At 49.1% G+C, this 17,281-nt stretch overlaps 1 protein-coding gene across 10 annotated transcripts; it reads right to left on the bottom strand.

Annotated features, from left to right (window-relative positions):
* Positions 1–257: 257 nt before the first annotated feature.
* LOC1276632 (protein zer-1 homolog) lies at positions 258–17,243 on the bottom strand. 10 transcript variants are annotated; one of them, XM_061645362.1, is made up of 11 exons: positions 17,096–17,243; positions 13,459–14,163; positions 4,422–5,022; positions 4,084–4,305; positions 3,786–3,988; positions 3,519–3,690; positions 3,268–3,429; positions 2,993–3,154; positions 2,756–2,905; positions 2,435–2,680; positions 258–2,361 (listed from the first exon to the last, which is right to left on the bottom strand). In XM_061645362.1, exons 2-11 carry the CDS (start codon positions 13,635–13,637, stop codon positions 2,146–2,148), a joined length of 2,313 nt encoding a protein of 770 aa, XP_061501346.1. In that variant the 5' UTR covers positions 13,638–14,163; positions 17,096–17,243; the 3' UTR covers positions 258–2,145. The 10 variants fall into 10 exon arrangements, with proteins under 10 accessions (XP_061501346.1, XP_061501347.1, XP_061501348.1 ...); XM_061645363.1 differs by having other exon boundaries at positions 13,459–14,160; positions 17,096–17,233; XM_061645364.1 differs by having other exon boundaries at positions 16,925–17,167.
* Between the last annotated feature and the right edge of the window lie 38 nt (positions 17,244–17,281).

The raw sequence follows: 17,281 nt of genomic DNA, 5'->3' as shown, positions 1-17,281 counted from the left end.
TGCGTCTTCTACTTGGTCCTTACTTACAACAGCTGAAGACCATCGTGCTGTGATCCGTGACCTCTTCTAGCACCAGGACATCATTTTACTTATTCCAACCAGCTCGCCACACGGTCTCCTTCAGTCGCCTACTGGATCGAATTCTGCCACTGAAAAAACCCAAATTCCTTTGCCACGGTGCTACTCTTCCGGTGGTGGTCTTCTCTTCTTTCAGTTGCACACATCCAAACACCACCAACACACACCTTTCGGTTCGGTTTCGGTTATTTCGAAAATTGTTCTTAATATTTTTATTGTTGTTGTTGTTGTTGCTGTTTTTCGTTCCATTATCTTATGCGATCTTTTCCGGCTCTTTTTAACAGGCGTTTTGCTTTAGAGTAAACCTCACGTTGCTTTCATCAGCCCGCACCGCCCCCGGACACCAGGGGTGCTGGGTGGCCCGATGCTGCCGGTCCTACTAGAATCACTAAATAACCAACCGTTTGCAACTGGCTTGCGCTAGAGGCGCTGTAAACACTTTGGATTGTGGGTGAGCTAGTTTCGTTAGTTCTACCACTCCGCGCGTGAAATGCGTGGCAGTGACAAAGTTACGTAACGCTGTGCACTCCAACGCAATCAGCAGAGCCTACTACTACACTGCTCGTCCGGTGTTCGGCTACGGCAGAACGAACGTCACACCTTGACGTATGACGTGAACGATCCAAAAACCCACCCCTATACACTGCTCTGTCAACCGCAAAACAACGCAAACCGATCTTAAAAGAGAGAAAGCGAACTAAGATCGGCTCGAAGTACCGTACTTTAAAATACATAATATCATCTGCTTGCCTATATACTACACATACAATGCCTGTAGCGCTTTTGTTAGTTGGACTGAAAGCACGATTTTTGCGCGAAACGATGACGCACACAAACACACAACAAATCCCGCAAGCAGAGCAAGCAGCAAAACAAAATCAACAAACAAAAAACGTAACCGGACGGGAGGGAAAAAACCAAGAATGCTCTCTCTATCTAGGTGGTGTTGTGCTGGTGTCTGTCCCGCAAGCGACAAACATTGCAAAAACACGTGCTTTTTTTTACTGTATTTCCATCACATATCCTCGCTAAAGCCTTTTGCAATCCTCTCGCACTGTTTTCCGCATTCGATATTCGACTATATCACCTTTAACACGGTTGTTGTGTTTTTTTCTTCCTGCCTGTCCTCTCCATTAGCCCGCTCCCGCTCCCCCTACACTGCCTTTACAATCTCAGACACACTGACGCACACTCGGTACAAGCGGCGACGCGTTCGCGCACTGTTTCAACTCATCCTCGCTTAACCCACGCACGTTGTATACTAAACAGCTTCACACACACACACACACACATACACTATGTACACGCGAAAAAAAAGGGGGAGGGGGAGAGGGGGATGGGGAGAGGGAAAACTGTATCGAAAGCAATAATCAAGCATCATCAATTCTACACCAAAAACAAAAGCGGAAGCCGTGGTGGCGGCCACACTGCGCGGGATGGAAAATCGCCTCCCGTCTCCTATACAATTATCCTGTGCCCCCGCACACACACACCCACTTTGCCCATTGTACCACTGCAATCCTCCCAACCAGCTATGATGGGGAAAGGAAATCGGCCTCACTACTAAACGAAGGGCCCAGCAAAACCTGCCAAAAACTGAAGGCGCGCTACACACACACAAGAAAAGCCTACCACCGTTCAAGCGACTGTGTAACGACTGCTGTGCGTTACATTTCCGGTTGCCATGGGCAACCGTCATCATCCAACCCCAAGCAGCATTCCCTTCCACACTCCCGTTGCCTTCTTCTCGGGTAGGGTAACTGACATTTTTATTTCGCTTCCAGACTGTAACTGCCTAAATAGTCAACCGCCGCTTTTAACCTCCCGACGGTGTCGCACCACTTCTAAGGGAGTTCTGAGACTGCGGGCCCCAACAAATACAAGCCCCAATCCTGCTGCTGCCGCTGCTGCTTTTGCATGCCTTTACACGCTCGCTAACATATCACTTGTGATGCTACACTAGGTGCCCTATAGCGCTCTGCTCCTCCGATGGTCGGCTTAGCTGTAAAGTGGGGTGTTTTTTTTTGAGGGGGAGGGGGCAACAAACATACAACCCAGACGATTCCATTAACCGTCCAGCTCCATCACGTTCGGGTCGGTCGTGTTGGTGCTGCCGTCCGACGCGGAACCGGTCATCGGCTCGCTCAGATTGCGACAGTGCGTCAGCACTATCTGGGCCAGCTCCTTGAGCCGCGGGTACGGCTGCGGATGATCGATCAGCTCCTGCAGCAGCTCGACGCCGTGCTCCTGCTCCACCACCCTGCAGTACTTGGTTGGGTAGACCTGTGTCACGAAAGCATGAAACGGGTGTCGATTAGCCAAAACTGGGTTGCCCGACGCGGCCAGGGGAACTTACTTTGGTTAGATTCGCCAGCGCCCAGACGGCCCAGTGCTGACACTGGGGCGTATGGTAGCAGCGAATCAACCCGAGGATCGGCTCGAAGCTGCGATAGTTGATGTTCCGCTCCGCCGACAGATCCCACCGCTCGATCGCTTCCACCATGCGCACCAGCACGCTGTACCGGGTCGGTCGCGCGATCGTCCAGGCGTCCGCCCCGTCCGAGGCGATGTGGGCCAGCACACCGGCGGCATTGTAACTAACCTGCAGGGAGGAAGCAAAAGGAAAACGGGAAATAAAAGATTGCTCCAATTGGAAAGCGGCGCTGCCCATTCATACCTCAATACCGTCGCTGGACGAGTCGAGCAGATCGGAAAACTCGGTTATGAACTCGGTCGTCATCAGGCGTGGCCGCAGCTCCTTCACCTCCGCCACATTGCCCAGCAGACCCATCATGTTGCGCAACAGGTCGTCCCGATCGGGAAACAGCTGCAAAGGAAGGAAATAGAAAAAATGTAAATACAAAATAAATAAGACAAACAGCTCGTCAGCGGTGCTGCCCACCTTCGCACTCACCTTTAGACAGCCGAGGAAATATTCCATGCCGCGCCCGTCCAGAAACCGCTCGCAGTTCTTGGCCGTCTCGTCGGTCACATTCCACATCGTCGACCAGGCGACTTCCATCACGTCGTCAAAGACGCGCCTCGACAATCGATCGTTGATCAAGTTCAACATCGTCTACGTACGAGAGAAACGTAGCAAAGAGGGTGAGAGAGAAAGAATAAGGAACCATACAGCAATAGCGAGGTAACCGAGTGCCGATGACTCAACGCTGAAACCAAACCGCTTACCGATATAGCACCTAGATCGCCCAGAAACAGCTTCTGGCTGCCGTCCACCTGGCAGGCGAGCGAGTTCAGCAGATAGATGGCGATGCGCTGCACGAACCCTTCCTGCTCGCGGTACGATACGCCGTGCAGCAAAATTTGAACCAACCGCTCGTACTCAAACATCTGCAAAGGTAACGGAGTAACGACACGGAGTGAGATGTGAACGATTGTTGTGTCGTTTCAATACAAGATAGAGATAGAGCAGCACGTACCACGTCGAGCGGTATGTTGAACTGGCACAGCGTTAGGCAGCCATTCCGCATCATCGTATCGTCCGTCAGGTGCGTGGACATCCCGTTCAGCAGCGTGTGGATGATGTGGTTTTTCAGCGGCACGCCAAACTTCATCTTTTCCCTTCCCTTCACGATGTAGAACAGGGTGGCACTGGCGAGCGAGTGGTAGAGAAAGTGCGCGGCAATGTTACAAGGATACAGTTCTTACTTTCATCCCATTCTCCTGACTCCGTCCCCAAAACGTACCTGCCACTGATCTGAATGTTCTTCACGCGTATGTGCTTGTCCATCGCGGACAGCACGACATCCAGCGCCTTGTGTATCTGTTTGCACGTCTCGAACCGCAGCAGATGGTACAGGTCGTTCAGTACCTTCGTCAGCAGCTCGTGCCGGTCCTGGTAGGCGACAGCCGCCACCAGTATCTGCTCCTCCGTTGCTTCACCCGCGATCTAAAACAGTCCCAAAAAGTGTTTCGTTAGTCTCCTGCTCTCCTTCAAAGCCATAATTTCCGTTTTTTTTTTTTTTTGGTTTTTATTGTACTTACCCTTAGCGCCGGGATGTCGTGCCATTTGCACGCCGAATGGGAGGTGTAATAGATGCCGAGAAAGTCTAGCGGACGGTCCACGCGGCTCACCAGGCCCGGGATGTCCGAGCTGCTGCCGGTGCACGAGCCGGCCCGTTCGGCCACCCCATCGCCGGCCAGATTCGTTCCAGAGATGTCGAGGTGCCGCAGTTTTGGTAGATTCTCAACTAAATTTGCTAGCAACTGGCGCACGACAGAGAGAGAAAGAGAGAGAGAGAGAGAGAGAGAGAGAGAGAGAGAGAGAGAGAGAGTTAGTAATGATCACCCAGTTTGTGGGCAGACACAAGCCGTCGACATACTTTGTTAGGCGTTAGATAGTTGCCGTCGACGTTCGCCCGCGACACGGACAGGTCGAGCGTTTCGAGATTCTTCAGCTTGCACAGCGTGGGAAACTCGTGCTCGAGCGGCCAAACGTTGAACAGGATGAGCGTCCGCAGGTTCGGCAGGTCGACCAGCGCCTTCAGGCTGAACTCGGCAAAGATGCACGCGGTCAGGTCGAGGTGGCTCAGCTCGGTCAGGTGGCTGAACTGGATCGTCGGCTGCAGCACCACCCCGTTCAGCTTCAGGCGCTGCAGCCGGGGCAGCAGCAGCTGGAAGTCGATCGGCGTCTTCTCGTTCGGCTCGCTGTGCTTCAGCATGTCGACGAACCGGCCGAGCTCGAGCGACCGCAGCTGCCGGCAGTGCTCGATCAGGATGTTCCAGGACGCGGTCGTGATCTTGTTGCAGTACCACATCGACAGCGAGTTCAGCTGGTGCCGCAGCAGTATGCGCATGCCCTCGTTCGTGATCGTGCTGTTGCGCAGGCTGACATGGCGCAGCGGCGTCTTCTCCGTGTCGCGGAATATCTGGATGAAGCGATCGTTGATGTCCTGCCCGCAGTCCTGCTGGTAGCGGAGGAATCTGTAAAACGGTTGGAACAAAGAAAAAAAAAACAAATAAATTAAAACTCATGGAGCTTCATCATCTCAGCTCTGCGTTGCCTCTTTCGGCCCCAAAGGAAGGATTCGATCCCGCGCGTGCTCGAATTACACATTCACACAAATTCACAACACATTCACATGCTAAAAATATGCAAAACAGCTGGAACACGTTTGGCACAGCTATTTTTGTCATTTTCTTCCATTTCATACCAATGTGCTACCATGTCTGTGTGCTGCAGGGAACGGAGCTTTGGAATGTCGTCGGTTCTTAGCTGGCAGGTCGGTCGGGCAGACCACAAGCCGGGCGTATTTTGCCCATCAAGAATGCACAACAGGCAGGCAAGCAAGCAAGCGTTTGCTTTGCTCCGTTAAATCACAAATCACAAAACCACAAAAGACGGCGACGAGAAGCTCTTGATTCCACAAATAGATTAATTTCACACTGTCAGAGCCATAAAAGATGGGCGGAATGTTCCAACCCACCCTTGCCCATTGTGTCCATACATTTAAGCAGTCAAAATGTATTCTTCCAACCCAAATGCTGTACACCGTTTTGTGCCAAGAAAAAGAATACGTCATCATTTAGCGCATCCGCAAGATGTAAAGACAACCAAACCGAAGCAGCGAAACAAAGCGCCACATGACATCATTAGGGTGCAGTAAATTTCGCGATCTGACGGACTGTAACGAAAAAGCGATACAAAAAAAAAACCCGCCTGTGCAAAAACAAGCGGCCACTTACTCGCCCCCTCTTCCTCACACCACACCACACGCGCGTGTGTTATTTTTGCTCAACAGTTCGCGAAAATATGCGACGACGACACAACAACAAACGATCAACCGAGAAGGTCAACGGGAAAAATTTATAAAAAAACCCCTCCGACACCTCTCATAATATTTCGCGGTCGTAATCATCATTCATTTCCCATGACCTTGCCCAAACACACAAACATACACGGCCACGCACAAACGAAATTTTCAATCGACCGAAAGGAAACCCAAGGCGGAACTGCCAGCTGAGAGGGAGCTAATGAAAAACGGATCAAAACCGTGCTGGCAGCAGAGAAAGAGAGAGAGAGAGAGAGAGAGAGAGAGAGAGAGAGAGAGAGAGAGAGAGAGGGAGAGAGAGTAAATCAATTAAGCTACCGTGAAAATGACTGCGAAACAGCCCAAAGCCAATGATTGAAATGGTTTGATTAGTGATGTTAGCGGCCTAAACACGGCTAGCTTATCGTTTAGCTGATGAGGCGCAATGGAAAAAGAAACAGAGAGAGGGAGAGAAGAAATTAATTCATTTAATCAATTAAACAAGCTCACAAACCCAGTGGTGGGCTTCATCGCTATAACAAGGCTGCTGTTTAAGCGCAACCGAACAAACGAACAACGATTATTAGCAAAGCATCCACAAGCAATAAGGAACAACAACAGCTTCCAAAATTAATAGATTCAATTTCAGCCTGAGGCCAGTGATTTCCCATCAAAGAGTCTCTACCGGGCTGCTCTCTCCATCGATCTACTTAAGCAAAGAGCAAGGCACTCAAGCAACACCTTAATTCCCGCGTCGTTCACCTTTTAATTTAATTCCAATGCCACATGCCAATATATCCGGAATAGGCCATCAACTCTGCATTGATAACGACACTGTCTCCTTGATTTAATAATCAATTCTGTACCAAAGTTGTTTTTTGCCAAACAACAATAAACACACACACACAACCAACGATCAAGGTTTGATCACCGGGTTTTTTTTTTGGTAAAGCACTCTCAGAAACCAATTTCTTCCACAAGGTTCCAAGGTGTTGCTGATGTTTGCCGAAGCACTCCTTGGGCTCGCACCACTCTCTTATCATGCTGGACCGGACGGGCAGCGGGATGTGCGCAAGGTTGCTGTTGCTACTGGGGATGTTTGCACTTCCCGCGTGGAGCACGTACCGCGGACATGATTAAATGAAGACCACACGTGAATTTCACATGCGTGCCCCCTCCCACACGTACACGCGAAATGGAAGAAGTGTACCAAAAATAAAACAAAAATTGCTGCCGATAGGAGTAATGCCAGGGTTGAGTCATCAGTAACGATGCATACATTGTATCTCGCAGACGAAAACCGCGTGCATCGAGATAGTAGGTACATTGTGTGTATTACACTCACATCAAGTGGTTTTGGGGGAGCTTAATCTGGTGCAAAGGTGGCAAAGGTGGACTTACTGGTGTACCTGCTGATTCGACATCTTGTTTGCGTGATCGTGTGATCGTGAGCGTGGCTTTGTTGAAACATTCAACTCTTATTTACCCACCGTAACCGGATATGGTTCGGATAGAACGACTCGGAGTGGAGTGTGTCTACTTCAGAGATATAGCACAACAGTTACGACTGCTGGAAGTGCTCATATCCAATGTTGTTGATGTTGTCTGTGAGACTTTAGCGAGGCTTTGGCCCTCTCAAGTGACATTCGCGTGCCTGAGATGTCTACTGCATTTCTACTTGAGTATCTGCACAAAGTAAGCTCAATTGCATCATTCATCCATTAATCTCTTAATGTGTTATGCAAAACAGCCTCCAAATGGAATGAATTTTATCCTAAAATCTGTGCACAATGGTTCAGAATTTCATGACTTTCAAACTCCATATCTTGTAGATCAAAGCCTTAGATCAAAGCCTATATCCAAATAGAGAAGTCGCGTATACCAAATTCCTCTCTCATTTACCTTTTCCTCTAAACAAAGACGTTGCAGTTAAAACTTCTGAATTTGAAATTGGAGATTCTCAACCTTAAACCCCATTGTCACAAACAATGATGACATCCAGCAAAGGGGGTAAAAACGACAAGAAGCAAGATCACACCTCCGTACGCAACAATGTGATGCACGAACCGTGAACAACGCCGCGTTCACTCAGCACCAACAGCAAGCAGCAGGCTACTAGCTACGCTTGTTCTCCATTTACCAACAACGGCCAAGCCATCAACCCCCTCACTTCTACCCTGCCAGCTTCAATAACACTGGCGTCACACGGGGATGACATTCTCCATTCGCGCAAAAACGTCACACCGTCAATTTACCATTTTCAAGTGCACAACCGAGACCGAGAGCACTGAGAAGGCAGCCAGCCCTCTGTCACCCAGTCACGAGGCCAGCCGCTTCGCTACTTGCGTCTGCCTCTGTGTGGGGAGCCGTATTCATTGCCTTGTTTGAAGGTTGAGCTTGTGCTACGACGTCCCATCATATCCACCTTCTTCCTGTCGCCGCCAACCATCAGGGCGACCAACAACCGATCGACAATATGACCAATTGTAGCGACACGGCGCAACGCTCACATGGACCGACTGCCATACCACGATCATCTCCCTTCTCTACCCCGAATGGTCGATTTGTGACAATTGTCGTGCGCACGATCGCAGCACAGCATCAACTGTAATTTGCCTTCTTCGTCAGGCACCAGCAGCACAGAGAAGCGTGACATTTGAGGCGCAATCAGTCGCAAGAAAATTGGTTCGCTTCCTTGCAATGGCGGCCAGCATGTGAAAAGCGATTAGTAGAGAGAAATGATGATCGCTGGGCGAAGAAGTTCATTGACATAGCTTATCGCGCCCGCCAAATGTTTAACTATGTTTTTCTAGCACTTCTTCCACTTTCTTACTTTGCTTGCTTTGCGATCTATCATGAGCCGAAAGGAGCACGTTCTCCCTGTGGCGCGGCTCAGTTTAAGGCTTATGTAATCAGAACCACACACACATTCACTGACGGTAGACGCAGGCAGAGGCCCTCTCTCCATCTTTGCTTCTTATGATACGATTATCGCTTGGGCTGCAAGGAGCAAGGACAACATGGGGACATTAATTATCGCTCAAGCGAAGCACAGTTGCGACCACTTTTGGCAGCAGCAGCAGACTCGCAACTTCCAATTCTAATCTACACACACACACACCAGTAACCAGTATACCAGTACAGTGTAAAACAAGAAAACTCGCTCGCTTTTGACACGAAGGAAACAGTTTTGAAATCAAACAAACATTTCCTGCATTGGCAGCAATGGGGAGATCCCACCACGAACACAACCAAAAACAACACGGGCATACGAATTTGAAATCAACGTACGCGATTGCTTCACTTTCCGCTCGAATGGCCAACCAACCGCGGCAATTTGATTGTTCTCGAAACACATTCTAACGCGCTGCTAAGCCGAGCCAAATGCCGCATATGCCTTAAGAAATGTTGCCCCCGGGTGGTGCTGGTGGAGGAATTGGAATGTTTTTCAACTGCCAAAAGGCCTATGCAAACCATTGCTTTACTGTCGTTGCCTATAGACGATATCATTTGGTAATGGCAAAACCCCGATGATTGTGTGTTCATTTATTTGCAATTACTGGCGCTGGGCAGGAGGAAGGGCACATATCGTTAAGAACGCCATACCAGTGATGTATTGGTACACGATTTAATTATTCCTTTTTAACGATTTCATTACTTCTACGACAAGAAGGTACTAGATAAAGGGTCCTTGTGTAAGCCATTTTATTGCGTTCCTGCACACGCTCAAGACAGATGGCGTAATGGTGCAGTGGGTAAGCCTTTGTTCTAGCACAGTACAGGGCGTGCGTTCATATCTCGTTGCGGACACCGATCAGTTCGTATCATTAATAAGGACTAAAGTAAGCATTAAAACGTCAATTAAAGGTAGTAAAAACAAGTAACATGAACCAACCAATGATGCAATGCACTTGCACATACAAAAAAGACTATTCAAAACAAATCTTAATTAATCCAATCCGGGCCCATTTTTACAAGACTCGTGGCCATATGCCGCTTACCCCCACAACAAGACACATGTGTTGCATCCGGTCGACCAAGGGTCACTGGGTACATTTCAAAACAAAACAGAGGCAAGAAGTCCATACGTCATGTGCTTTTGGGGGGAGGGACATGAGCGCGGACAAGCTCTTCTTCTCTTCTACTGCTATTGGCAAAATAGTAGAACGCGCAATAAAGATTGTCATGACATTTCCTTGCCCCTGACGGCGGCGGCGCGAACCACCACAAACACACACACATACACATCAAAGAACAACACACAACAGTAATACAGTATCTTTCGCGAGTTCTATGAATAGAGCTCTCGCTGCCAACTTTCTTTTTGGGTTGAATGAATTGTGACAGCCCGCCCCGTGCACGACATATGTATGTACGCCGGGAAAACTCAAATAGACAACAAATAACCATACTAACGACGAATGTGGGAAGTGTGTTGTGTGAACTTTGCGACCACCGGGTGAAACGAGAAATAGCGACAGAACCGAAAATACCATCATTTACAGGGGGTGCAAGAGAGGAGAACCGGGACTTTGCCCGGTTACTTGTCGGCCGTGTCTGGCCTTGTGCTAATTAGGATAGCAATTTGGGGGTTCCTTAATGAGTTTACGTTCTGCTGGCGCGTTTGTTGTCGTGATCGTTTTGTCTGCATGCAAATTATGTCTAATAAGCATACACGCATAAATCGCTTTTGCGCTATCGATCGCTTCAAAGCGTGTCACTTACGTTTGCCTTACAAATTGCACTTTTTGCAGGGAGAGGAAACTTCCATTGCAATCCCACACACACACACACACACTGCTGCAACGAAGCACTTTATAAAACGGTTGCATATATACAGTTTGCCTACACACACACACACACACACACACTGTGTCACTGTGATATCGAATGCAGTTTTCCATTAAGTGCAGTTGCACGTGGTGGTGGTGGTGGTTGGGGGATATATCATATGTTCACCCTGACCCATGTGAGTAAGGCGTGAAACAGAAACCCAGCCATGCGGAGTCGCGCAGGAGCGACCACGAGCGACCACGAGCGAAGGCTAAAATGACTCGTGTTTTAGTGACATTTTCGCCCCACCACTGGTAAATGCTACAGTACAGATATGCAAATCAAGGTTGAAAATGCAATTTTGTAAGCAACTGCAATAGTGTATCGCTTTTAACAAGGGGCTTCTAAGCTAAAGCATCTACAGCACACCTTAATCCACACTAAAACCCCAAGGGAAACAGTAATAACAGCCCTATCACGTCTCTCTTTCTCATCCTCAACTTGGGACGATCATCAATTGTGGCAAAAGTTCGTTCTGAAGCCTACTTTTGCAACAAAGAGCCTTCCAACGCTCTCTATCTTCCTCTCTCTCTCCCTCTCTATCTCTCTCTCTCTCTCTCTCTCGGTACACACTGCTAGAAGCTTGTAGAAAGATAAAGAAGGGCCCCCTTTAAAAATGGTGGCAGGGCGGCACAAAGTCCAGGGGAATCAAGTTTCAAACCGCCCAAAGCATTGCGCCCCCATTGGAACACCTGAATCACACATCCGCCCTCCCAACGTACTGGGTGATGGGTGGGGAATGGGTGTACGAAGGTGGTGTCTTGAGCGACCACTGCAAACGATTGGGAAGCAAAAGGAAGTGGCCAGTTGGCGGTTGCGCTGTAGATTAGACCGTGCGGTTACGGTGCAAACTGTGTACACTGAGTTGGAAGGATAAAAAGCGAATAAGCCCCTTGCACCACGTACCCTGTCGCGAGCAGGGGATGGCGTTAATGTGTAAAAGCCTACTCGGCGAATGAACACGGGTGAGTGCGTCCGAGTGAATGTTGTTCACCCAAGGGTTGGGCGGCCGCGGGAATAGAGCGAGAAGTCGAGAACGAGCATCGATTAGGACACAGAGGGCGGGGGGGTTGGGAGAAGGAGGACGGGAACGTTCACGACGCAATAACTGCATCAAATTCACCTTTACAACGGCCCACACAAACACTTTGAAGCCTGGCGGGGTGGAAGGGCCTACTAGTGTTCAGGGTAGGGCAACTCATAAGGAGCTTTATTTTTGTTTGTTACTTGTATTAGTATACGTTGAGCAATGTAAGTGTAAAGGTAGATTTTTGTGGCCGATAAGGCGTCAAATGGGTTCTGGATATGTTAAACGAAGAAATAATTCGAAAAAAATGAAACAATTAAAAGCCTCCATTGCTTGACCTTCATTTATTGTCATTTCCTTCCCTTCCGACCCTCCCAAAAAGGCACTGAAACTGCTGCCGGTGCAATGTAGGAAGGTCAATAAAACGATCGCAATAAACTTTGCTACCAATTAATGATCAATCAGAAACAATTGCTCCGCCCGATCACAATTGCCGTGCCCTGCTTGAACGCCTTTGAACGGTGAAACAAGAATGTTGCATCGCGCGAACCGGTAATGGAGGCGGAAGAGGGTACCACCCCGCAAATCAGCTGATCATAGTTGTGATAGAGAGGAGAGGCCAGAGAAGCGACAGAATGAGAAAGAGAGAGAGAGAATCAGGAAAAAAAAGCTGCCGCCCCTATCATCATCGCCGTCACCGTCGTCATCATCGTTGTAGTTCGGGCCATGCCTGTGGCTGCGGAGCGATGTGCGCACTGACCGCGACCGCAGCCACGAAACGAACAACCCTAACGACGAGCGTAGAACGAAACGCGAACCGGATCGGATAGACAAATTATGTAACACACACGGCCTGTGTAACGTTCTTACGTACCACGAAAGGGGGAGGGGGCAGGAGTGTTTGATAGTGGTGCATAAGAACTCTGTGCAAACACACAAACACACACAGAGAAGCGTGGTGCATTATCTCGCGCAGCGCACACACACGCGCCCTGCCATGAGTGTGGTGGCACGCGCGGACACGCCATGTTGCCGCCTCGTGGGCCAGTTGGGACGTGATTGGAGGAGGCAGGCGAATGTTCCCTCCGTTGTTTCCCATTTTTCCTCAGTTTTATCGGCAGGGGCCCTTGTGTTCTTTGTTTCGAAATCCCGTCCCGTGTGGGACTCTCTCATTTGTCTGTTTTGCGTACCGCGTAGTGAAAGGAAGAAAGCGACACGGCTGTGTATGTAGCGCGTAGGGCCTACGGAGAGCAAAATTATCATTTACAAACCGGCCCCTGCAGGGAGGGTTTGTTAAACGGGAATAGAAAAGTGTGCACACACACACACACTGACACAACTACGCATTACTTCTACCACCACGCCGTCTGATAACACCATAGTATAACAATTACTGCTCGGTGAGCTCGGCTAGAGCGGGATGCAGGAGGAGGCGCAGAACTCGTTGTGGCGCAGTTGCGTCGAGATTGTGTGTGTGTGTGTGTGTTTCGAACGCGCGCGCTTTGTTTTGCATTGAATGGAAAGTTCACCGTGCTTCCCCCCCCCCCCCCTTTCTAGCTTTCACTCCACCCCAGAAAGGGGGTCGCGGGTGGGTGCTCGTGTGTGTTTGTGTCTGTTTAGCTGCGTCACACGATCAACCTCTTCATCATCGGTTCAAGAAATTAGGGCAAATGGCAGGACACCACACACTTTCTCTCATCTTAATCGTTTTTTTTTCTCCTGATCACACACGCACACACACACACTCACCTGTCGCAAATTTCGTTCGGCACGACCACATCGTCCTTCAGCTCCAGCTGATGCGTGACCGGATCGGTGTTGCAAATGACGTGGAGATTCTTCGCCATGAAGCGGATCGACAGCTCCATCAGCGTCGGCAGCTCCTCGTCCATGATGCCGTTCTCTTTGAGCCGCACCCGTCCCAGCATGTTGGCCTTATCGTAGCTTAACAGCTATGGTGATGATGATGCCTTAATTTGTGCTTAAGTACACACACACACTAGCACACACAACTAAGCACGCACTCGTTGATAGGTTTGTATCGCGTCGCGCTCCTGCGTTTACTACGATCGAGCGCTGCGGGTGCGTTCGGCTGCCCGATACACTGCTACACTGCACTCTTTGTTTTCAACGACTACGTCACACTGCTCCGTTGTTTTTGTTTCCCACTTCACTCCGTACACATTGGATGTTTGAGCATATGTGTGTGTGCGTATTATTATTATTTTTCTTTTCTACATGCACCACCACTAAATCTTATTTTGCTGCACTTTCCCAAATATCACAACCTGAATTTGCTATCAATAACACACGCACAAACTCCAACCACTCTGCTGGGCGGTTGACCTGTAAATGGGGGGGGTTTGTCACACCGTCAGCCACAAGCCCCTCGTGTTGCGCCTTGAGAGAACAGCCGTCACCACCACCACCTGTGTAAAAATGTTTGTAAAACTGCTGCAACAAAACATAAACGGGGACATTTATGAGAATACACGTTCAGTGCAGAATAACGGACCCTGCAACCACACACACACACAGTCAGTCAGTACACGATGTTGTCCACAGCAATCTCCGTTCTACACTACACTGCTGCACGCGCTGCACAAGAAACCCTCGATGGCTCATTGTAGGGGGGAGTGGGGAGGGTGGGTTTGGGTGGCTGTGTTTCTTTTCCTTTCTTTTCTTTTTGTGTCGCTGCGTCGTCATTCTATGCTTTCTTCCTAGCCCACACACCACTACCATCACATACCGTCATACTATGATGATGATGATGATGATGACGTCGTAACGTAAACAAATACGCTAGGGTCTTCCCTCATCACGCGCGAGAGAGAGAAAGGGAGCGAGCAACATAAACCTGCTCTCTATCTCCGTGTACGACGTTTGTACTAGTCCCGGCCTGCTATAATGCTACTGTGCTGGCGATTTACCGTTAAAATGGGTGATGCTATCCCTTCCCCCTTCCCCGCTCTCCCCTCTTCCTCTCTGCTCACAGGGCTCTTTTGCCGTTCTTTGTTGTTGTTGTTTGTTGCCCTGTCTATATTGCCAGCTGTCAGTGCATAAGTGCGCTCTAGCACACACACACACTCACACAAAGAGCTACACACATACGCAGCTACGATAGAATAGTGTTTTGCGTATCACAGTAGCTAAAGCTGGTTTTGGTTCCTTTTCCAACAGGTCGCAACACTTGAGCCCTTCGACCATCATCATATGCAGGAGAGCCTTTGTAGCCCTAATTGTGAAAGTGATTTGCTTTAAGGCAAATTATGTGTAATTGTTTGTACTCGTTTGTTTTCCTTTGTGTGTGTTTTGAAGAAAACAGGATATGCTAAGCTTCAAGCCTTTTAATTTCAAATACTTGGATAATTAGATATCTCGCCATTGGAACGAGCAATGAATCGCAACTTAATGCCCGTTCGCTTATGAATAATCACGTGCAGCGCGTGTTTCATCGTAGGCCCTTCAGCGCATTCACTCTCTCGTTCTCTCTCCATCTCCTTTTCTCTCTCTGTCTCTCCTTCTCCACTATTTCAACACAAATCGATCGATTTTGCACACAACAAAACCCACCAGAGACCCTTCTCACATGACCCGTAACACGAATCGATCTAGCAATCTTTCTAGACTGCCTATGGAATGGGGTGGCGGAGGGGAGTAAGCGGGGCTTGAAGCAGTACATACAGTCAGGTTGTATCATTATCAACCTTCAGTGCACTCTCCAAACAGAGGCAAAGCACACTCACACACACACAAAGCAGCACGGGAAGTTGTTATCATCATCCTCCGAAACGGTGAGGGGAAAAACAATTAAACAAATCTGTTGGTAATACAGGCCTCCAATTAAACAAAATCGAATTGGAATCCACCCCGCGCCTGATCTCACTGAAAGCACTGACCGAACTCCGCACACGACACGGTCTCCCCTTCCCCCCTCGTCACACCACCTTTGACTTCACCGACGTTCTGACGTCGTTTCACATGTGTTTGTTTTTGTCGCCTTTAGCTCGATTCCTGCCCTGTCTTCCCACTTGTCCCCTGGGTTTAACGCGCTATCAACGCACCATTTCTTCGCGGCTGGATGCTGCTGGTGCTGCTGGTGCTGCCGTGGAGGACCTTTCACGGTGACCCTCTCTGTCGGCTTGCCGATCATCAGCCCGCCCGTCAGTGTTTCGTTGTGGGCGCAACGGTTGGTGGTGATTGTCCGAAGAAAGTGAGACGGACCGAGATGGATGTGAAAATCGGAAAATCTAAAAATAAGTTCAATCTTCTTCTTTTTCCCTATCATTCTTAACGGGGTATTTTCGGGCGCTTGTACTAAACAGGACGGTGTTGGGGAAAAAATAGCATTCTTGTACTGGTGTGCAGCATGTCCCCGCACACACACACACAAACGGGGAGCGTACGCATACACACTGAATCCAATTCACATGATCTCAATGCCACTGCAGTCGTGTTTTTTTTTCGTTCTTTTTCGGGCCTGCTGCTTCCTTACTCCCTGGCAACCTGGCAAACCCGTCTGTTTTACAATCCACGTCGACTGAGAAGCCAGATGAGGGGTGTTTCGATGTGGGTTGCTGATCAGCAGCAGCTGTTACCCCTCAGTAGGCGAACAACATCCTCCCATGTGGCGTTCAACCTGTTTTTTCCGTCCGTCGAGGCTACTTTGCACCTTTTTATCATAAGTTGGCACGAGCAACACGACCTTGGCGTATCTTACTTGTGGGGGCCAACACACACACACACACACATACACAAACCCATCGTGTTCTCGTGGAACCGTGTAGCCTTGCAAAAAGGGGGGTGGGAGGTAGAATTTTTTTTTTTTCATTTAGACCTACGTCAGAACGGATATGACACAGCGCCGCCCGTGTGTTTTGCTTACTTTTGTCCCGAACCATCCCAAAACCAGCTGGAAACAAACACTGCCAATGCACCTTTTTTGCCCTTCCCTGAGATGTGTGTATGTGTCACATGATTTAACATTGATCGCTAAACGCAACCACACCGCAACACAATTTAGGAAAAAGCACTCCGATGGTTCCGTGTGCGTGGCTGTGTGTTCAGCACAACGCAATAAGGGTGGGAGGGGAGAGAATGAAGAAAAAACGATCTGCGCCCACTTCCGCATCGAGAAGTTTCGTGCGTGCGTGCGTGTGTGCGTTGGTTGCAAATGAGGAAGAGCGATGATGACGATGATGATGATGAGGCACACCACTAAAACTGCACAATAATTGTTGCGCGCTGTTTCGAAACACTTTTCATTCATCAGGTTCACGATTTTCCACTGCACAGGAGAATATGAAATCACGACCAACACAACGACGACGACGACGACGACGACGGTGGCATGACTGTGGGTGGTGGCGAATGGTGTTATGCTAACCTTTATCGATGCGGCACGAGCTCGACTGTTCACGGGCACGACGGGCAATTTGTATTTTCGCAAAGATTTCAACACCACCTTTCCGAGAGCTGGCTGCGCCGTTCCTCACACAAATACGGTACGATGGAAGAGGTTGCCTCAAACAGGACGATTTGACAGTGGTACACGAGCCATAAAATGAAAACA

This window comes from Anopheles gambiae, chromosome 2 (assembly GCF_943734735.2).
Source record: "Anopheles gambiae chromosome 2, idAnoGambNW_F1_1, whole genome shotgun sequence".
In the NCBI taxonomy this organism is placed as follows: domain Eukaryota; kingdom Metazoa; phylum Arthropoda; class Insecta; order Diptera; family Culicidae; genus Anopheles; species Anopheles gambiae.
Note: the sequence above shows the minus strand (reverse complement) of the source record. Positions and strands in the feature narration are given on the sequence as shown.